Source organism: Myotis daubentonii, chromosome 18 (assembly GCF_963259705.1).
Source record: "Myotis daubentonii chromosome 18, mMyoDau2.1, whole genome shotgun sequence".
NCBI lineage: Eukaryota > Metazoa > Chordata > Mammalia > Chiroptera > Vespertilionidae > Myotis > Myotis daubentonii.
Window position 1 is genome coordinate 4,182,629 of NC_081857.1, and position 23,479 is coordinate 4,206,107.

At 39.4% G+C, this 23,479-nt stretch overlaps 1 protein-coding gene across 7 annotated transcripts in view; it reads left to right on the forward strand.

The window, feature by feature from the left end:
* The window catches only part of DCAF6 (DDB1 and CUL4 associated factor 6), an 89,848-nt gene that overhangs the window by 55,729 nt on the left and 10,640 nt on the right, over positions 1–23,479 (forward strand). For 4 of the 7 annotated variants that reach the window (XM_059675692.1, XM_059675694.1, XM_059675695.1 and 1 more), the window contains 5 exons: positions 1,329–1,388; positions 12,387–12,504; positions 16,946–17,061; positions 18,810–18,896; positions 19,733–20,060. In XM_059675692.1, the coding sequence (XP_059531675.1) occupies positions 1,329–1,388; positions 12,387–12,504; positions 16,946–17,061; positions 18,810–18,896; positions 19,733–20,060 (709 nt within the window). The remainder of the gene's footprint in view (positions 1–1,328; positions 1,389–12,386; positions 12,505–16,945; positions 17,062–18,809; positions 18,897–19,732; positions 20,061–23,479) is intronic. The other 3 variants (XM_059675698.1, XM_059675699.1, XM_059675693.1) reach the window with 2 other exon arrangements.

Genomic DNA, 23,479 nt, shown 5'->3' on the forward strand with positions numbered 1-23,479 from the left:
GGTGGACAATTTAAAGTTGATACAAGTGGTCCTAGCAGCAGGATTCAGACTTTTAAATGTACAGATAGTCAAGTGATATGAAGTTGCTGAGAATCCAGGATATATTGGAAAACTTTGCTATCATGTTAAGGACACTCTTAACTCAGAAGATCTACTTTAGGGGGCATCAGATGCCATCATGAACGGGGACTGATCAGCCACAATGCTAGATCTTAGTTTTTTTAACAGAACTTGCTAAGTACTGGAGCTCATGAGATTAGAAACTGGGAACCATTCTCACATTTAAGGGAAAGCTGTTCTTATTATCCACATTTTTCCTTTTCCTGCAGCTCCCCTGCAACACTGGAACCCAAGCCAGGAATAGTGCCACCTCCCACTATTCCCCAGTGCCTTGCTCAGTTACTAAGTCCCCAGGATGGCCAGGAGGAAAGGAGAAGCTTAGGCCTAAAATTGTTGTGATTTGTTCTATGTCACAGAGCTCATTATCAGAATCAGAATAGAATGAAAAATGACTAACTCCAGACAACTGCTCTTCCCATTTTATCATGCTGCCTCCCCTCTGTACCAGTGTTTTGCAAACAGTAGAGCTCATTTATAAAGTAAATTCTTCCATGGAAATTCAATGTATTAAAGAAAAAAATAAAATACTCTTTTTGGAGCCAAGGTGAACAGCAGCATGAAGCCAGACCATTAAGCCGCCTTCTTGCCTGTCTTTCTTTCCCCACCAGGCACCCAAAGAAGCCTGATTTTACAGAGTACAGATGTATTATGCACAATACATCCCAGAGTTTTAAAGTTACCTATTTCTGTATTGGTAATGCCCTCACTGAATATTTCTTTCATAAACATTTTCTTGTCTAACATCTTCACTTGAGCTTCCTTTTCAGCTCAGGGTATAACAAGCAACATCTAGCAAAGTGTAGTGAGCACCTCATTTCATGCTTGAATCCTCCAATCCAGAATAAACTCACCTTAAGGAGCTGGCAAAGGGGTTAAGAAGGACAAGAAGTCTACTGTTTAGTGGAAGAGTTAGCCATTTCTGTTTTATCTCCCGTGCCCCTTCTGCCTGCGCTGCGTGAGTTTGATTAAAGGTATATGCATGGAAGTAGAAGGGTACTTTCTCAGCTCATTCTCAAAGTTGCTACCTGCTTGCCTGGAATAACATATCCCAAGCACATGCCCTGCTTACTCACTGCCTGGGGAACACACCGCAGTCTTACTTCTGTCCCCACCCTGGTCATTTGTTTCTTAAGCTTAGATATGATCATGACCTTGCTGTGCAGTTGTCTGCTGCTTACTTTTAAGTGGAAATCTCATTTTTGTTTCAGATTCTCCTTCTTCTGTGGTTAACAAACAGCTCGGATCCATGTCACTTGACGAGCAACAGGGTGCGTGCAACAGGAGATGTGCTATGCCCGCCATCCATAGTTCTATTGCAGTGCATAGGCCAACCTCTCCCCTTTTCCAGAGTGTTCCATTTCCATTACGGTTTAAGAGTCAGTATTTGTGGGCTAAATTGCCCTAGGTGGTACTGTGCAAGGGGCCTTCTTGACCTATACAAATTATGTTCTATGTAAACTATGTTAATTTCTACCTTTGGCCCTTTATTCCAAATTGAATTCTCTTCCTGTACCAGTACTATAATGGATATAAAGTATATCCATTTTTTATTCTAGGTATCTATCATAAAATTGTGTAGAACTGTGGATGTGAGGTTAGCATATTACCTAGTGGGTAATTTAGAAAAGGTTATTTAAACATGGTAGTACTCTATATTACTACATTGCTATAGTCATGATACTTGGCTTTATGTCTCACTTTTCTGGTGGGTAAGCTCTGGATAGCTGTAACTGTAAGGAATACAGTTATGAGTTACAGTCCTGAGGCTCGAAAGCCACAGTCAGAAAGGAAAGGACTTCCACCTCCTGCCTGCACTTTGGAAGCAGGAGAGGTGCAGAGTCAGCCTCAGAGCCTGGCGCAGAGCCTGATGAGATAGTCATTACAAACATTTTTCAAAAAGTCATAAAAAACTGAGCTCGAAAGCTGTAAGCTTACTTGGCTCAGTGTTTCCATACGCAGGATGCCTCACTCACAAGCAGTATTGGGAAAGTGGAATATTGCTGAAGAACCTGTTTGGTGGGAAATCTAATTTTAATTATCTCCTTGGAGAAATATTCAGAAACTAATTTTAAAGCAAATTGGAAAACTCCCGTACTTCTAATCTTAAATTATTGTTTATACAAGTAGGTTTTATGCTACAGTTTTTTCTGTTCTGATTTTTATTTTTTAAAAAATATCTTTTTATTGATTTCAGAGAGGAAGGGGGGAGAGAGAGAAAGAGAGAGAGAGAAACAGAAACATCGATGAGAGAGAATTATTAATTGGCTGCCTCCTGCACACCCCACACTGGGGATCAAGCCCAAACCTGGGCATGTGCCCTGACCGGGAATCGGATCTTGACCTCCTGAGTCATAGATGGACTCTCAAACACTGAGCCATGCTGGCCGGGCAGTTTTTCGGTTCTTGAGAATGAATAAATGAATTGGTAAATTAATTTAAAAACTAAGAAATTAAGCATACTTTAATTTTATATATTTATTGTAGTGGTATTAACAATGAAGAATAATTACTTTGAGGATAAATACAATTATAGTGGCATTACATTTTATATTTTACTACTGTTTAAAACTGCTCTCTAATCAAGTAATTTTTTTGGTAAGTATATCTGAATGTGAAGAGTATGTTACTACCAGAGAGTTTGTAGCCAGCTTCATAGTCTATAAAATCACATGGAATAATTTCCATGGAATTATATTAAATATCATATTCAATTTACGTTGGTACTTAATTTACATATGATATGGGATATGATGGAAAGAGACAAAGGACAATGCTCAGATTTTTGCATCAATGCCATTTACTTTGGTAGACTGTTTTGGAGGCAGAAATCAAGATGTTTCGGGGGTTGTTGACAATGTATGTCTTTTGGTCAAACAAGTAGAGGTGTTGTATGAAATGTCAGATATTGAGTAGGTCTGCCAGAAGCTGTACCCATGATAGACCATCATCAGTGCAACTTTGTAATAAGTCCTCTGAGCAGAAATGTGCTAATGATGGACAGTCGAGCCAAGTAATTAAATCTTGGGCCATTAAATGCCTTTTACATCCTTTAAAGTACTGGGACTTCCACATCCCAGGCTTATACTACCTGCAGATAACTTTTGCTGTAAGAGTTAAGCTTTCCCCCACTGTCTTTCTCACCTGGACTAATGCAGGTGACCCTCAGGCTACAGTCTGTTCTCTCCCAACAGCCAGAATGGACTTTTAAAAAGGTAAATCTAATCACATCATTCATCTGCCTCACACTTTGTAATTGGTTCCTATGTCCTTCAAAGCAACCTGAGTCCTTACAGAGCCCCTACATGACCTGGCCCTTGTCTCCCCAGCCTTATCTTAGGTAACTCTTCCTCACCCTTATTAAGTTCTTGCCAAATACGCTGCTTTCAGTGCTTCTTTCCCTCTCAGATTCCTTCTTTTCCCCTCTACCAAAAATGCGTTCCCTTCAGCCACTTAGCAAACCACACTTAGATAGCACTTTCTCAAAACTGACAGGACCGTTCAGTTCTCCCCTTTCTCTTTGATCTATTTTTCTTCATTGCATTTGTCAACATTTGTAATCACACACTTTAGGGATTGTTTCATGCTTCTGCATGTTCTGTAAATGTTGTTTTATTCACAATATACTCAGTGTGTAGCACCACATCTGTTATACATTCACAATGAGTTATTAGATGAGTGAATACATGAATTAATGCTTTAAGCAGTGAAATGCTATAGAAATTATTTCAGCTTGGGAGAAACATGACCAGATTTATGTACTAGAAAGATCATTTTGGCAGCATTCTAAATGACTGATAAGGGAGTAAAATTGGCAACAGCAAGACCAAGAGGCTGTTGCATCAGTCCAGGTGAGAGGCGGTGAGGCGTCTAGTCTGAGGCAGTGATAGTGGGAAATGAGAATCGACAGATTTCTTAAATATTTAAGAAACAGAATTAACAGGACTTTGAGATCGGCTTAGTTAAAAAAGGAACAGTATCCAGGTGTCTTAGAGGGTGATAAATAGTGATCCCATCAGCCAAGATAGAGATTTCAGGGGAGCAGCTCCTTATAAGGGAAAAGAGACATGCAGTTTTCTCCATATGTTGAGTTTGAAGTATCTTGGGATCTCCACATGGAGCAATCTCATAGACAGTTGGATGGGTATGTGATTCTGGATGTCACCAGAGAGGTCTGAGGAGGAGATAAAAACTAGGAATCGCCACTTTCCATGTGGGAGTGATGAGACTGTTGAGGATAAGAGGGTGAGTGAAAAGAGGAGTCTAAGCAGGAGCAAGCAGAGAAAGAATCTAGCTCGGAGATGGGCAGGAGTGATCAGAGAGACAGGAGGGGCAGAAAGGGTGCCATTTCCAAAGTCAAGGGCATCTGGTCAGTGGTGCCATGGGAAGCACTGGCGTTGGCAGTTGGCTGGTTATCGATTGCTTTGGCATTGCAGTTCCAGTGAGGTGGTGGCATGGAGCCAAGAGCAGTGGTTTGAGGAGAAAGATTTTTTTTTTTAAGTAGAGCCATTGGTCTGTAGGTGACTCTTTCAGTAAGCTCAATTAGGAATGAAAAGATATAGGAAATGTAATATTTGCGGGGGGCAGGGGGAAGGGGTGAGTTTCAAAACTGTAGAATGGAACAAGTTGTAGATTTAATAAGTTTTCTTTCTGAATATATCTCTAACTAATGGTTGTTTAAGCATATTTTAGATTGCCATACTTTTAATGAAGCACTAATGTATTTTTAATTGATAATTAACCCCAGGTGCTTTTACATGTTTTAATTTAATTTTCCATGGTAATAAATATATTTCTTTATTTGAGGTTATTACCAAGGATAAAAATGTTATTAATGAAAATTTTTTAAATTTTAATGGCTTACTTCACTGAAAAAAATGTTTTTCTTTCATTAATTATGAAAACATTATTGAACTGGTTGTTTGCAATTACTGTTTTTGCTTATTTATCTTGAATTTTTAACAAAAGTACAACATTTTAGAAACAAAAATATATTTAGTCTAAATATTGAGAGTCATACTTTCTCCATAGTTCTTATTTTCTTTTATCAAAATACTTTTTTAAGAAACAAAATGGTAAGAAAATAAGTGTACAACATGCAGATTGTTTCAATCCTGTTGTAAAATATATTCTAGTATTCTCCGAAGTTAGGGTTGTGTGTACACACACTGACAGCCCTTCTGGGCTAATTAGAAAATCCATTTGGTAACAATGATATCTGTTGTGTGTTTTGTTTAGTTTGAATAGTATGCCTTAATGAGTAGTTTTTATTTAATTATATCTCTAATTATGTCTATGGAAAAAAGTCCTTTTCTGACATTATTTATCTTGCCTATTTATATTATTAAAGCTAACAAAATTTTCCTCTTAAAAATATTTAGGCCAGCAATTTGTCCTTGTTCTATTAAAACAACAATAGCAGCAAAAGAAAACTGTGATCTTCACATTTAACTTTTGAGAGGGTATAGGAAAATAACTTGCCTGAGTTTTACATTTCAGCCATGACTAAAGCACGTGGTTTTGTATTCATCCCGGTGACTATCCCTCAGCGGAAGTCAATGATGCTATGAAGTGTACAATTTAAGCCTATAGGCAGACACTTTCTATTCCAGGTTTAAAGAGATACGAATGCTAATTCACAGGCTTAAAAATATAAATGTTAACTATCCACTAGGTACTATTTTACATAAGCAGACTTCTTTTTTAAAAAGATATTTTTATTGATTTCAGTGAGGAAGGGAGAGGGAGAGAGCGATAGAAACATCAATGATTAAGAGATAATCATTGATTGGCTGTCTCCTGGGTGCCCCACACTGGGGATCAAGCCACAATCCAGGCATGTGCCTTGACCAGGAATCAAACCATGACCTCCTGGTTCATAGCTTGACACTCAACCACTGAAGTACGCTGGCCGGGCCAGACTTCTTTTGATGTTAATAAATATTTACTTACAGAAAGAGACTTGAATGATCAGAGACCAGTGAAACAGATTTACTAGTTTTATTAGGTAGATTGGGAAATTGGACCTGTCACCAAATTGAAATTTTATTTTAGTAATATCATCTTGACTAGATTGCATCAAATTATATTTTAGATAGCCACTAGATTCACTCTGACAATTCTCATCTTCATTAAATAAATATCTAATAATTGAAGCCTGCTGTGTTAATGGTAAATATAAGTTCAGTGTTCATCACACTGGAATTTATCTATAGATACTATATTTTTATTGTAGAGAAAAATAGTAAAATCAGACTTCACTCTAGATTTTCTGTATTCCTCAGAACTAATCATCACTTAGGTGCTTAGAATGAAGTAACTCAGGCCCTTCTCCCCAGCTCCTAAGTCTGGTACGCCCAGGTAGAGATACACAGGTCCCTGCTCTCTGAAAGAAGAGGTTCCTATGAAGTCTTCGTAAACCGAAATGGCATAAAATATGATGCAATTACCATTAATATGGAAAAGTTTTGTAGCGTTTCCAGACCAAATCATACCAAATAATACATAAAACCTAAAATAACACCAACATATTGTAAAAGCAGGGAAGCACTAATCAATGGAGATAAAGCCCAGATGCCCACAGACAGTGCAGAGCTCTGGCGGCTTGGTGCCAGAGATGCCCAGTGTGGCTCCGAGTGGTTCCGGGACCATGGAGCCCCTTGCTGCTCAGGTGCACGCTGCCTCTGTCATGGCTCATGCAAACCAAATGCCAGTGTGTCTCTTCATAAAGCAAAAACCCTCTTTGGATTTCGTTTGGTTTGGTGAAAGCGGGTCCTAAAGTAGGTCTTTTGTCACATGAAGTGGTGAGACATGGACTTTCAGAGAGCAGGCTCCCTGTGTGTGTGCTCTTGGAAGTTAAGCCCTATTTAGTTTTCCTGCACATGCTTATTGCTCCACTTGCCTGCTAACCAAGTCAGTATATCTCCAGTTAAATTGTTTTTAACTCAGAATTGTCTGTGATAAAAATTCTGACATTTTTTGTTTTTGAATGTGTTCATAATTTTATATACATTATCGCATTTGTTCTCATTTAATGAGATAAATGCTAATACTACCTTCATCTTACTGGAGAAGAAACCAAAATGCCAAGAAATATGTAAAGACAAGTGCAATAAGTGGTGGGCCATGTTTGTAAATGTCTATTTCATTAATTCAGCTGATATTTAAATGCCTGTCTATCCGTGGCAAGTACTGGGCTCGGCACTAGGACGCACGAGTGAATAAAGCTAATGCTTCATGAGCTTGGAATATAGAGTTGATGAACAATAACACTATTATTAACAATAAGAGAGTCAATTAACTGTAATAATAACGACAACATAGATACTTCTATAGCATTTTTTGTGTGCCAGATATTACTTTGAGGAATTTTTGTATGGTTACTTTACTTAATCCTCACTACAACCTCATACAGTAGGGAGTGTTATTATCCCCATTTCCAGATGAAGAAACTGAAGCAAAGAGAGGTTAAGAAACTAGTCTAAGTGTGCCTAAGGTCACACACAGGAAGTGGGTCTAAGTGTTAGGGATGTGATTTAGACCCAAACAGCTTGGCTCCAGCATCTGTAATCATTACGACTATGCTTTGCTCATCATCTGTGATCATTAAGACAGATGATGAACAAATAAATGTAAGTGTGATGAGTGTCATAAAGAGAAAATAGCAGAGTTCAATGGGGAACAAGGAAGAAAGAGTCTTCTGGTAGGGGCCTAGCAGCTGAGTCCTGAAAGAGGGTCAGGCTAAGTCAGGTGAAGGGAGCAGGGACAGCATGGGTAGGGCCTGAGATAACTGGTAACCACATTTGATGACTGGAAGCAACCGATGTGGTCGGAGCTTGCCATGCTATCAAGAGAGGGCGAGGACCCAGATGGGGAAGGATCTTTTGGACATTTTCAGGTTTGGGATTTTATATTAAGACTATCAGGAAGCTAATGGAGGGTGTGTATTATGGAGTGTAGCCTGATCTGGTTTGTTCCACACACGTAGGGAGAATTGTCTAGAGACTAACTCATGTAGGAGGTTCTCCTGGTAATAGATTCTGACCCAGTGATAGAAGTAAAGTAGGAGAGAGGTGAAGCGATTGAAGAAATATTTAGGATGTGGAATAAACAGGATATACAAACCTAGTTTCTAAATAGTATATTTTGTACTACTGTTAGCACACTTAATTTTTTTTGGTATGTCTTTGAGCATGTGTGTTTAGAACCACAAGTGAATATAATCTCATAGTAGAAATGCACAGATTAAATGGTTTGAAAACATGCATTACCAAAAAAAAGTTAATTTGTGGTTCTTTTGTGAAAGGCTTGGAAGATACCTAATTAAACAATTAAAGTTGAAATAAGTTACTTTCAAATTATATTCCAGCCCATATTGAAATTTCTTTCTGAGCCAATGCATTCGCCTGACAAAAGGGCTTTTGTACCATTTCTGGAAGAGATCTTTAAATTTGTCAAGAATCTTATGATATTGACTATTCACCTCTAACCCTGAAAAATGAAGTCTTTCCAGGACATACACTGTCTTGATTTTTATGTGGTTACTAGAGGCCCAGTGCATGGAATTCATGCACATGGGGTGTGGGGGTCACTCAGCCTGGCCTGCGCCATCTCGTCCAGGAGCCCTCGGGGGATGTCTGACTGCCACAGAGGCAGGAGAGACTCCCGCCACCGCTGCTGCACTTGCCACCTGTGAGCCCGGCTTCTTGCTGAACAGCGCTCCCCCTGTGGGAGTGCACTGACCACCAGGGGGCAGCTCCTGCATTGAGCTTCTGGTGGTCAGTGCATGTCATAGTGATTGGTCAATTTGCATATTAACCTTTTATTATATAGGATTATTGTGCTTCTGAAGCATGTATTTTAATTAGGTGTCATTTGCCTTGATTGAGAGCATGCTGAGCTACTAACGTCATAGGTTGTTTTTCATAACTAGTCACTAAGCAATATAGAATGGCTCTTGAAGACTTAGCAGTGTCAGACAAGGTCAGAGTGACTTCCCCACTGCACTGCCTTTGTGCTGAGTGCACTCTAGTTACTTATTCTCCTCTGGTGTCTTTAGAGGAGTAAGAAACAGTGAGGTCTCTAAGTGTCCCAGAAGAAGATGCTTCAGTTGTCCAGTGCTCTGGCGCCAGAGTCACAGCGTGGCTACCAGGACGTTGATCAGTTATAGTGGTGTTGCTGAATTAATGGGTTACACAGCCCTCTGAGGAATAACAGCAGTAACAGTTGATATTTCTGAATCAAAATAGTTATTTATTCAAGCACTTCTATCTTCTGCTTTGTAGTCAAGCTATTTCCACATCAGTTTAATAAGTAGGAACTTCATATTGCAGGAAACTAGGTAACTGGAGAAAAGTTCATCATCTGGAAAGTGGAGATGGTGACAGGTGCTACAAAGGTTGAAAAAAGAATACATCTTTTTCCCGAGACATGAGTAGTCAGTGTGTTTACTTACTGTCATGCTGGTGCCTTGTATAGTGTCGTTTGTGTGTTGAGGTGAAGCTCTAACCTTATGTCTCTTAAATTAAATCTCTACCTGTTTAGCAGAAGTCTTAAGTAGTATGTATCTGCATTATGTAAGCAAGGCTTTCAGTAATAACATTTTTAGAACGTGCTGATCCAACTTCTAACAAATAGAGCAAATTAGGGAAAACTAAAATGGTTATAAATATTTTTTTCAAATGCAGTAGATATAAAACAAATGTAATATTTTTGTTCTTTAAAGCAGATTTTTCTTAGACATTTGTAGCTTAAAATATGCACTTTATCAGAAAGAAATTATGAATGAATTTACTAGTAGGCCAGGGAACTCTATTTCTGAGAAAACTCAACCTGATAGATTGTAATGATCAAGCTGAGGAGCATTGAACTGGGAAGAGCAGGATGGAACAGGCAAGGGCCTCAGAGAGACCCTCCCACTCATACCTCGCTTGGAGAAACTGGGTTCTATGCTGCGTAGTGTTTCAGCCCAGAGACACCCTGACTACGTGTGTCTACAGGGAGATGCCTGGATTCGGGGGTCTGAAGTTTTGTAGCTGACAGAGGAGTGCATTCTGCCTAGATAGTGAGGGGACAATTTTACACAGACTGCTGAGTTCCCAACAACTTACGTCAACTGTAGTCATTTTATAAATTAAATGAGTACTACTGTGTTTGACATGACTTACAGTAGATAGATTATGTTCATGAGAGAGTAGAGGGTAATTCTATAGTAGATACCCTCAGGAAGAAGGTTTTAGTTAACAGTGGCCGTCTCGGAGAGCTTTTTGCTTTGGGGTGGTGGTGGGTCCTGTCTATTTAAATACGGTATTTTTGCACCATTCTGACCTCTTGATAGCTCTCTGCTTACTATATTCCTAGTGGTAGCATGCGAATCTAAAACTCCTTCTAACTCTAAAGGAAAGCTTTGATGTAGCATTTAAATTTCACAAGGCTTCCTAACTAAGGTGGATCTAGGAAATTTAGTTCTGCAGTTCTCTCACACCTGCATGGGTTTTCTTTTTATTCCTTCTTTACTTTAAAATGAAAACAAACAGAAAAGCACTTTATAAAATGTTGTGAGATAATGAAAGAACCAGCCCCATTCTGCCGCTTAGTTTTCCTGAGAGTAGTCTTCCGCTGTCCTCACCAACTCCAGATGCCTAAAGACCATGCCTTTGGCAGCAGTGAGACCAAAATTTCAGCAACAGAACTAGAGAGTAAAGGAAAACTGTGTGGACAAGTGACTAACAAACATCAAAATTTTCAGAGATCGTCAAGGGCAGGAGAGATGTTTTAAAAGTCCCATTCTTGGTAATTTTATGTAAGCTAAAGGTCTCTTCATTATTTTATCAAAATGTCATTTGGCAAAATACCTCCTATAAAATAGTGTGATAACGAATCTTTGACGTTGTAAGGGATTGTTAATTTATTTCCAGTGCTGTTTATATCAAGGACAGAAGTCATAGCACAAGTAGTACAGTGATTTTATCATTTGGGAATTCAGCTTTAGAATTCATTTACATGTTAATTTTCAAATAGAATTGATGTTATCAGAGAGGACTTCTCATGAGACAAAGGTAAAGATAGTGTTATCAGCTTGATTTCTCAGCTCTTGGAGAGAATCTCTTTCCTTCCTCCACTTCTGTTTAGAAGTCTTTTGACTTGTTCTCTCTCATTATGAAAGCTAGACAGAGAGTCTCTGAGATTCTCTCTTAAGTGTGCTAGTGTCTTCCAGCAGAATTCGAAAAGACAGAAGTCCTTTATTATAAAGTGGACCTCAGGACCACGGAGCCTGAGTAGTTTGGGTTTGTTCAGTTGTTAAAGTTTTTGTTGTTATCTTATAAGACAAAGCTCATTTTTATACTGTTATATCACTCCTCGAACTGGTATCAAGAAAACAATTATATCACAGGAGAGTTTTCTTTCCGCAGGCACTGGCAGAAATGGTACATGTTTGATTACATAGCAATTTGTATTCCCTATGTATTTTAATGCTCCCCTAAGCTGCTATTCATCATAAAATGGAAAAAGTTTAAAGCCCTATTTAATTTTGCACTTGAATATCCATACTTGGGAGGGTGGCTTTGAAGTGGTCTATATCAATTTCTGTAGGGTTTCTTGATTTTATTTGCCATTTTATAAATATTTTGTTCTTTGTAATAGAAGTATGTCATGGAAATCACCTATAGATTCTTAAGGGGGAAATTCCCATTTCTCTAATTTAGTGATCAAATTCCTTACAAAATAGCCAGGAGGAGGAGACGAAATACCAAAACATACATTCTAATAACAGAGAGTTTTAGAAGGTTACAAAGCACCGGAGGTTTTCTCCCTCCTCCCCCAGTTTATGTCTATGAATTTGAAACAATTTCCTTTTGGAGCCCTTGGATCCTCTCACTGTTTCTGAAGGAGCCCGTGGTAGTTCCTATTGATGCTATAGCAACTAAAGTAGAAAATCGTGAGCATTCTGTTAAATAAAAGTGCCAGTTTATAATTTATGTCATTGCATGTTAATATTCTTTGAGTCCCTAATGATGAAATGTGGTTCTCAAATGTGTCTGATTTCCATCTGAATCCAAGGGAGTCATGTACACAAGGCTAGAACAGGATGCAGTGCGGCTTTGAAATATGAGTGTTTCTATGACACTTGCCCTTGAACTTAAGTGAGAACCATAACAGATGTGAGAATTATGATGAGGACAACCTAATTTAAGTTTTATAAATGTTAGGAAATGTCATCTTTTATTGGTTTCAGAGACTTTTTCAAATGTTTTAAACACAATTTTCAGATAACAATAATGAAAAGCTGAGCCCCAAACCAGGGACAGGTGAACCAGTTTTAAGTTTGCACTACAGCACAGAAGGAACAACTACAAGCACAATAAAACTGAACTTTACAGATGAATGGTAAGTTCATATTTTTGTAAAGATGTTCTTAGCCATTTTGTAGGATTTTGTTAGATACTATTTGCAGCACTTCATCATCTTTGTGCCTTGCTTTGCTATAATGTGTGCTTCAGAATCACTTGGAGAGCTCGTTAAAACAGAGGCCTGGGCCCTACTCAGAGTTTATTCAGAATGAGGAGGGATCCGAGAATTTGCATTTCTAGAAACTTCCCAGGTGATGCTGATGTTGCTAGTTCTGGGATATTCCTTTTGATAGAAAATGCCAAAGATAAAAAGAATTAATCACCTATAGACCATTTGTGTAAAAATAATAAACTTAGCATTTTGGAGCTTTTTGTAGTCTTGGTCCTTTGTGTGTGTGTGTGTGTGTGTGTGTGTGTGTGTGTGTGTGTGTGTGTGTGTGTGATTTTTGTTTTGAGTTTTAAGTCATAATTTTAATCGTGTTGAATGTACTCAATTCTCCCCTGCATTTATTTGACTTAACTGTATAATGAATATTCACGTTACTACTTAGCTTTCATAAATGTTATTCTACTACCTGTATATAGCCCATCAAATAGATGTACTATAGTGCACTTAATCATTTCTCTTTAATTGGGCAGTGAATTTGTTTATCCTCTTTTTTATTTAACTAAATAAGACTAAAATGAATATCTTTGTTTACAGGCTTTTTTCCTACCTTTAAGAATACTGATTTGAGATATGTTTCCAGAAATGAACTATATATAGGTCAAAGATATTGCCAAATTACTTTCAAAAGAATCTTGTATCATTCTGTTTTACTAGCAGCATATGAAAGTACACATTTTGCTGTCTCTGGACCAATGTTCAATATATTCATTTATTTTTAACTTGTATATTTGATTTTAAAATAACATTTGTTTCTATTTACTTGATTACTAGTAAGATTGAGCTTTATATTTATTTAATGATTGTATAGGTTCTCTTTAATGATATTTCTGATTATGTTTATTCCCATTAACCTAGTTAAATCTTACTCTTTAAAAAAAAAATCAGTTATGTAGGCTTCTTATATTCTTTCCCACTGTCTCATGGCCTTCTGCTTCAGAGTGCCTCCAACATTTTTATTTAGACTTATTACTATTGCTATTTAATATTGATTAATATAAAAGTAACTTGATCTTTCCTAATATACCATTAATTATGTATTAACATAACTACATATTATATATAGTAATTATATTAATCATTTAATAACCAATATATTAATTATTTGACATAATTAATATATTAACATACTTAATCGCATATCCATATAATTATTATGTTACATATGTTAGTATATATAATATGCATAAATAATATATAATGTAGTTATATATTTATTAATATATAATTAATTATATGTTCATATGATAATGTTAATATTTATGTATTCCAATTCACTGGCTTCTATTTGTGTTTATGTATGTATGTACTTTACATTAAAATCTTTGATTAAGTAGTATATTCAAATATTATAGAATACTTCCTATGTTCCAGACACTATTATAGACATGGGGAGTGCATCAGTGAAAAAAATAGGGGGAAAAAAACCTCTGTCCTGTAGGAACTCACATTCTAGGTGGAGGAGACAGACAATATACATAATAAATAAGTGAACTGTATAATACATTAGAGTACTAAGTGCTCTGGAAGAAAAGAGAGCAGATGCGGTTGGTTGACAGGGTGGACGGCATCATTGGGAGGATGGGGAGTGAGCTGTGCACAGCCTGGGGACGAGCAGAGAGAAAGCCAGCACAAGGCTCTGCAGGAGCAGACCTACTGTGTGTCAGGATCTGTAAGAGAAGCATATAGCCAGAGTGGAGTGACCAACGGAGAGAGCAGTGGCAGAAAAGGTCAGCCGAGTCAGCGAGGAGGACATTGGAAAGACCGAGGACATCCGGTTGCTGTGTAGACCTAGGCCATCGGTAGTGATGGGAGACCAGAGAGCAGGCTGTGGCACTAGCGAGGTGAGAGGCAGTGGTGCCTTGGGCAGATGGCACAGGGGAGGTAGTGAGAGGAGACTGGATTCTGGATATGTATTTGAAGGTGCAGTCAATAGAATTTCTCTATGAGCCCTAGCGTTTGACCTCTGCTTTTTAAAATTAGGATATCTCTGGCCCTTTCTCTTAATATATAATTTAAGATCACAGAAGATTATCATCCTTATTCTGCCTTTTCTATTCTCATGATTCTGGACAGAAGGGCTGGTTTCTTATAAAGAATCTCATCTGAGCACTTTTTTTTTTTTTTTTAAGAAAAAAAGGTTCAGTCCCTCTTCTTTTGAACTTTTCCGTCTCTAAAAACTGACCGTGAATTATATTCTCTTACTCACCAGTTTCTTATTTCTTTATCAAAGAAGTAATTAGCTTTTTATCTGATTATGAGAGTATTCAATATTCATTGTAAAAAAAAAATTCAAGAAAGGATGCAGTCTTTTTCATCTCTGCCACACAGCGTCCTACTCTTAGTCTAGTTTCTTTGAGGACAAATGAGGCAGTAGAGCCCATGGACTAAGAGCTTGGACTCCAGTTTTCTCACCTGAAAATGGGCATATTTAATAGAACCCACTTCAGAGGTGCTTGTAGAGTTAGTGCGACCACGCAGAAAAAGTCCGTAGCACTCAGCACATTGACGAGCCCTAAAGAATCCTTAGCTCAAGTACCATCTTTTGTAAACTGCCTTTCAGATCCGTGGCAGTTTCCTTGTGCGGGATTTGTCTTTTTCTTCTTGAATTATGAAAGGTGTTTATTTCTGACGGGAATGAGTGGGGTGATACCATTGACTTTCCTTTGTTGCAGGTATTTCCCCCACTTGGTTGTGTCTCAGTTTTATGGTGGTTTTGCTCTACGGTTACAGCCTGTGAGCTCATGCCTAGAAAAGCCTGTCCTTCCCAGGATTAGGGAGAAAGCTTTCTTGTTTTCCTCTTAATTTCTATGATTTTATATCAAAAATTATATGTATAGCCCTTCAATAACTTATTTCTCCATAAAGTGTGCTATAGAGCTATAGCTTAATTTTTCCACATGGTTGTTCCTTTGTCCCAGTCCCATTTATTGAGCAATCTCTTCATTTCTCTGTGATTTAAAATGCCATATTAACATATGCTAAATTTACTTACTTGGTTATTTTGTCTTTTCCACTAATGGCTCTCAATTCCTACATCAGTGCCATGATGTTTTAATCATCATAACTATTATACATGAGCATTTTATTTATGCCTGTGTCATAGTTTTCTCAGTGAAATACATTAGTTTCTCTTTACCCAAGTGACTATATACTTTTTTCTGGTTAAAAAGAAATACATATTAATTGCAAAAAAGAATTCAGAATTTACAGAAAAACACAAAAGAATCACTGACAATAATGCTTCTGAAATGACACTTATGCCATTGCCTGTTTTTTCTGACATTTTTCTCTGGGAATATACCCAGATGGATATACATTCTTTTCTTTTTTTAATTCCATATTATACATGGATGCCTTTTTTAAAAAAAATAAATTGACTTTTGCCTAAAAGCATTTTTTATAAAATAAATGAGCCTAAAAGCATTTTTTATAAAATTTTGGCCAAAAATTTCATGATAGTTTGTATTGTTTACTGAGTCACTGCTACTTGTCTATAATTAATGGTTTTTAAGTTATCGTAACTCTTAAGTTTCATTTCCTTGTTCACATTTATTCTAAATTTGAGAAATTGTCGCATTTCTGTTAATTTAATTTTAATTGGAGTCAGATACATTTTCCTCTATTTTCTTTCCCACTTCATTTCCCTCCCTATAATATGTGATGCCATGACTGGCTGTCACAGAAATTCACTGAAGTTGTTTATTTAAATTGGTCTAGCATTCTGCTCTCACCAAATATGCTAACAGAATTATGGCCATCATCAGGTGGGTAGTAAAACTAACCCAGAAAATGTCTTGGGCTTCTACAAACTGGTGCCCAGTCACCTGCCATATTGAACAACAGTCCAAACTGGAAGTGGTCTGCAGAGGGCAGTGCAAAGACCAAAGAAATGTCTAGGCCTTTTTAAAGTATTAATTTAAAAGTAGCCTAGGGAAAAAAATAAAAAGTAGGCTAGAACAACGAAGTCTAATCAGGCATATGATCAAAATCTATAGAATCGGTAAGGATTAGGGTGAACCATCCTGAGTGAGGATAAGAAGGGAGACAATGTAATTAAGTTATAAAATTCAAGAGAGAGCTGGGTAGAAATGTGAAGCTGATCATAGAAGCATTAAAACAGTGTGGAAGCGGTCCTTTTGTATTTCTAGGTCTCCTTTTTAAGATAAGGAGGTTAGAGTAGTCACCTTGATTATCAAAAGTGATATTTTATAAGTACTATTAAAATAATACACCCTACATTTTATTTGAGCCTGAATTTTTGTTTATTATTCACTTACTGGTGGGACCACTCGCTTTGTTTTCATGACAGGAGCAGCACATCCTCCAGTTCTAGAGGGAACGGGACCCACAGCAAACCGGAGGGCCAGGAGGAGTCCCTGGCCCCACAGAGCTCGGAGCCGCCTCCAGCAGGAGATAGCGAGACAGGTGAGCTGTGGCCGTGCTTTGTCATCACAGTCCCCAGTGATGGACGTCCACCCATTTTTCTGATCCCTCAATGGTGCCCTTGGTTTCCTGTTTTTAATGAATTACTTTTTCCTCTAGTCTAGCTCTTACTGTTGATAAATAGGTAACAGGTTCACCAGGAAGGAACTGTCAGCATTTCACATGGGGCATCACAGTGCAACCCAGTTTCCCTCTGTGGACAAATGGCCAGGAAACGTGGTCACCGCACTGACAGTGTGTGCACTGTCACTGCCAGTTTGGATCACCTGCCGTTTTTATACCAAGCAGTGGAATTCAGAGTATCTGACTTGATTTTTTTCAGTGTGTATGTGTTTTATGGAGGAAAAGAAGGAATGTGATCTAAACGAGTTATCAGTGAATCTTGTTTCATACAGGAAGTGCCATTTAGGGACTTTTTCAGAACACTTTCCTAGAATATTTTTATGTAATACTAGAGGCCCAGTGCACGAATTCATGCACGGGTGGGGTCCCTCAGGGTGGCCTGCGGAGATTGGGCCCCCGCTCGCGCCCCAACCCTCACAGCCCCAGCTCCCGCTCACAGCCCTGCAGCCCTACCTGGCACCCTGCCTTGGCCTGGCACCGCCCCCTCACCTGCTCCACCATCTTGCCGCGGTCCTGCTCTCGCCAGGGCCCATCAAGGCCGGCAGTGCCTCCACTGTTGCCTGCTGCCAGCGCCACGTTGATGATGCCTGCCATGTTCCGCGCCACCCCCTGGTAGTCAGTGCACGTCATAGCAAGCGGTTGAACTCCCAGTCAAACGACCGTCTGAGGGGACAGTTTGCAGGCTTATATGAAAGAGTCTAGCAAAGAGCTTGAAACAGTCGATTCTCAATAAATATTTGATGAATGAAGGAATAAATGAATTCTGTTTCTTAAGAAGTGAACAGATATTTCAGTGTAACAGAGTTTACAAGAATTAAATATATGTAAGACAACTGTCCAGTTAGGTAAGCAGATGTCCAGTTAGGAATAAAAAAGAGATCTGTAAGTGTTTTTAATGGACAAAACAGAATTTAAAGTAGGCTCAACTGCACTATTGGTTCATGATAGTTCAGGTTATGCCAAATGTTTGAGGGGCTGAAAAATACTCTGTATTAAGTTCAGCTTTTGTGACGATTAGAAACAAGCAAGATCAGGTCATCTTGGCTGTGAGGCATCATTGTCACCAGATATTCTCCCATAGAGTTAGTTCCCAAAGGTCTAGCACCTCTGGAAGAGGCTGAGGGCACAGCTGGGCACCCCTCGAGGGTGTTTGTATTTGTGCGTGTCTGTATTTGTGTCATACTGAGGGGAAGTTCATCTGAGTATCTAAAGTTTCCTTGGCCCCCAAAGGGTTAAGAACTACTTATACATAAGAGAGCTGGATTATTAAGTTGGAGCTTATTTTCCTAAAAACAGTTTGGGCCCTGGCCAGTTTTGTTCAGTGGTTAGAGCATCAGCCTACACACAAAATGGTCATGGGTTTGATTCCCAGTCAAGGGCACATACTTTGATTGCAAGTTTGATCCCCAGCTCCAGTCAGGGCGCCATGTGGGAGGCAACTAATCGATGTCTCTCTCTCATGTCAATGTCTTTCTTTCTCTCTCCCTCTCTCCTCCCTCCCTTCCACTCTTCCTCTGAAAATCAATGAAAAAAAATATCCTCAGGTGAGGATTAAAAAAACCCCAAAAAACAATGTGGATTTAATGATCATTTGGTTTATTTCCCAGAAGCTCCTGAAGAATCCTCAGAGGATGTGAACACATCCCAGGAAGGTGCATCTGCAGAAAGCACAGTTCAGAGCCAAGCAGACACAGGTGAGCTGTCTTCTCTCTAGTTGCTTCAAGTGTTAGTCTCCTAGAGTCAGAAGTAATTTCCAAATAGATGTGTTATGGAATTTTCCTCTCAGTTTAGGGAATATTTTAGTTTATATTAGAAAGTAATTATAATATAACTAGAGGCCCGGTGCACGGATTCATGCACCGGTGGGGTCCCTCAGCATGGCCTGCAGGGATCGGGCCAAAACCGACAGTCCAATATCCCCCGAGGGATGTAGTAGTGTGTGAAGCAGCAGCTGGCCGGGGAGGAGCCTGAGCCCTGGCCAGGCGCTGTGCTGCTCCCGCTCATCCCGGCCCCGCTGTGCCTGCCACTGCAGCCGCTCAGTAGGCTTGCGCTCCTCCACTGTGGTCTCCACACGCCCGTCCTAGGGCGATACTGGCATGCCCATGACTGAGAAGCGGCCACAGGTTTGCACCCAGTCAGTCCCGATGCCAGTCCCGATCCCGGTCCTGGTTCTGATGGGGGAGGGGCGGGCACAGGTAGTGTCTGTGGGAGAGGCTTGAGCTGCAACAGCTGCACTCACCAGCTATGAGCCGGGTGTCTGGCACCCGTCAGTCAGCTGAGTGGCACTCCCGCTGTGGGAGCACACTGACCACCAGGGGTCAGCTCCTGTGTTGAGCAACTGCCCCCTGGTGGTCAGTGTGCATCATAGTGAACGATATATATATATACATACACACACACACACACACACACACACACACATACATACATATACACTTTATATTAGGAAATGTCTGTGTCAGCTTTGAAGTTAGGTGAAATAGTCAACGTTGCCGACGTGACCACCTGTTACTACTTTATTTTCCAACAGCACATTCAGACAAGTTCTCATCTGAGCCGTCAGATTCCAGCTCAGGAGAAAGGAACGACTTCAATCCTGATAGTCCTTGTGGGGTTCCAGAAGACACCGCTTTGTCTGAGAAAGGCTGGGAACCAGGGACTTCGGATCAAACCAGTGCTGACAGCACTGCCCATCTCAGCAGCCCTGATGCTGAGCCCAAGACACAGACGGAAGCTGTGGGGCCCGTGCCGCCCGAGGAAACATCAGCCACAGACTCTGCTCTCCAGGACACCGATGACAGTGACGATGACCCAGTCCTGATCCCCGGTGCCAGGTATCGAGCAGGACCTGGTGACAGGTTGGTAAATTTTTAATTAAAATGAACCGTAAAAAGTATAATTCACAGGCTTTCTTTGAAGTCACATAAAAGAGTCTCCATTTTGGGCAGTTGCTTTCTCTAAGGATGTAAACTTACGGAGCTTTTCAAACGAAATCATTTCACATGATACCTTCTCTGAGCAGAGTGTGCATGAAGAGGAAGCGCAGTCTCCCGCTGTTTCTCTGACACAGGCTGCTCCTCAGCTTGCAGATGGGAGAGAGGAACGTTGGTAACACCCAGCACTTAGTCGTGAAGTCGGGTATATTTAGCCATCATATTGCCCTGTGGACATCCTGGCCTTTAGCAGGTTTTTGGATACTTTTTACTCTTCAGTTTATCTGCTTTTCTGTTGACACTGGATAAGGTAGTGTGATAGCAGTTCTTGTTTTGAGAACATTGTTTTTCTCTGATTTCTACTAAATTTTAGTAACTTAATTTAGACACTGAAAAATTGCACCAAATAACAAATATTGTAACCATGATAAAGAATTGAATTGCTACCCAGCCAGCGTAGCTCAGTGGTTGAGCATTGACCTGTGAACCAGGAGGTCACGGTTTGATTCCTGGTCAGGGCACATGCCCATGTTTCGGGCTTGATCCCAAGTGTGGGGCATGCAGGAGGCAGCCAATCAATGATTGATGTTTCTATCTCGCTCTCCCTCTCCCTTCCTTTCTGAAGTCAATCCTATATAATAAAAGCCTATTATGTTAAGTGTCTGGTCATCTGGTTGTCCATTCAACCAATCAAAGCATAATATGCTAATGATATGCTAAGGCCACTCAACCGCTTGCTATGATGTGCACTGACCACCCGGGGGCAGACAGTCAACTGGTCGACCAGTCGCTATGACATTCACTGACCACCAGGGGGCATATGCTCTGACCAGTAGGTTAGCTTGCTGCTGGAGTCCAGCCAATCGGGACTGAACGAGATGGGCTGGACACGCCCTGGAACCCTCCCCGGCTGGCCAACCTCCCGCATCCCTCCCCAACCCTGATCGTGCACTGGTGGGGTCCCTCGGCCTGGCCTGCACCCTCTCACAATCCAGGACCCCTCTGGGGATGTCGGAGAGCCAGTTTTGGCCCAATCCCACAGGCTGAGGGACCTTACTGGTGCATGAATTCATGCACCAGGCCTTGAGTAAAAAATATATTTTAAAAAAAGAATTGAATTCCTAACATGGTCAGGTACTTTTCCCTATATTTGTACTTGGAGATTAATCATATGCCTCTACCTGCACACATTAGTCTTCAGCGTTCTTACTATATATTTTAGACAACTAACACTTTCCATACCCAGAGGGAGTCCCACAAGGTTAGGAGGCATAGCACATTTAGAAAATCAAATTGATGGTTTCTAAAACCTAGGGTGGAGAGTGAGAGTTGTGTTTAAGTCTGTACGTTTAAGGCCTCTGTGGTATAAGGGACACATGTCCTTGTTTTTATCTGTACATAGGTAACAAAAACTATACTAAGGTCATAATGAAAAACAAAATTTAACTATCCACATTTAAGTAAAACATACCATATCACTTTCCAGATTTGTTTGCTTAAATAAGAAATTGTATTTTTAATAGATACTAGACACTTGCAGAAAATCATAATTATTTAGCATCTTCTGTCCAGGCTAATTGCCACACTTTTTTATACCAAGCGTGCTAATTCTGAGGTATTAAGCACGGGTTTTCTGTATTCTAGACCAAAGGCACATTTTTTTAAACACAGTAGTATGACATCAGTAAAAAGGAGGAGTCGTGTGTGCAGTGCGTGCACTCTTGAATTCATGCTCTCCTCCCCGCATCCCGATCTGAGACCGCCTCTGGGTCTGCCCTTGCTTTCCTGCTTTTTCTGATGAACTTATGTGATAGTCTGTGTACTCATTTAGGTACTTAACCTTAGTTTGTCCCCTGTGTTATTTTGTTTTATTCTATAGGACATGGTAGTAAACTTAACTGAAGAGTCACTGAAGGATAAAATCCTTACTCTTAGAGAAACTCAATTGAAGAACAAGAGGATAGTACACAAGCCACTTAGAAGAACATGGAAAACAGTTTTAATAAACTTATGAAATTAAATACAGTGCTCTACAAAGATGTACATATGAATGTGATGCCAAACTGTTTATAATCACTGCTTCACAGTTTCATCAATTTTTCTTTGATATTTACATTATTCTTTCCTAGCTATTTACCAAAAATTTGTAATGGTGAAAAATCTTCCTTCTGACTTTCATCTAAGTAGTTTTTAAGGCTCCTAACTTCCGTAGCACCATCTTCAGTCTTGAGCTGCCGGTATAAAATGTACTTTTACTATCCCTGCCCTTTCTACGGGCTCTGCATCCTGAGACTGCTGCCTGTTTAACTTCTGCATGCACAGGAATAGCTGTGTTGACTTTATTCTAAAGTGAGAAAGTTTAAGACCCTTTGCTTCTTAGGAACATGGAAAAGAATCATTTACCAGCTTGTAAGTAGGCATATGATTTTTGAGAATTTATTTCTGAAGGGACAAAGACTCCCAAAGCTCTGTTATAAAACATTCAGTTCTTGGGGTCTCAGGATACATTTCACATGTGGATAAAATGCCCAATTAAAGTATGCATGTCTTAAAGAGAAGCTGGTCAAGATCAGTTTGGTTAGGGTAGAGAAATGGTCCAAAAATGGAAAATGGTGAAAGTGTGTGTTTAGGTCTGTACTTAAATTTTTATAAAGAATTACATAGTAGAGCTCATAATTTCTTTTGTCCCAAATTATATATATTTTAATCTTCACCCGAGGACATACTTCTTCTTCTTTTTTTTTTTTTTTTGAGAGAGAGAGAAAGGAAGGGGGAAGGGAGAGGGAAAAAGAGAGAGAGACATTGATGTGAGAGAGAAACATCAATTGGTTGTCTCCCATACATGCCCTGAATGGGAATCGAACTTGAAACCTTTCACTGTATGAGATGATGCTCCAACCAACTGAGCCACACTGGCCAGGGCCCAAATTTAATTTTTAAAAATGAAACCTAAAAAGTTTATAGCCAAGCCATTTTGGACAAACATTTAATAAAAATATCAAAACAGTTCTTTGCAATGCAGAATAATGATTTCTCTTTAAAGATTTGTATTCTTAAAATTTGGTTAAATAAGTACAACCTTGGTTTTTACTTTGGGCTGAGATTAAGCATGAGAAGGAAATGTCTTAGAAAATAAAGACCTTAACAACTAACATGGCTATTTTAAAATGGAATGCTCTTATTAACTACAGCTAGTCTCGGTGTAAACAGAACTGGACTCTGTAGCAGAGGTCGACAGACTTTCCCTAAAAGGCCAGAGAGTGAATCTTCTAGGCTTTGCTGGCCAAGAGGCAAAGTGGAGGCTGTTATGTAGGTACTTATATAACCATTTAAAATGTCACCAT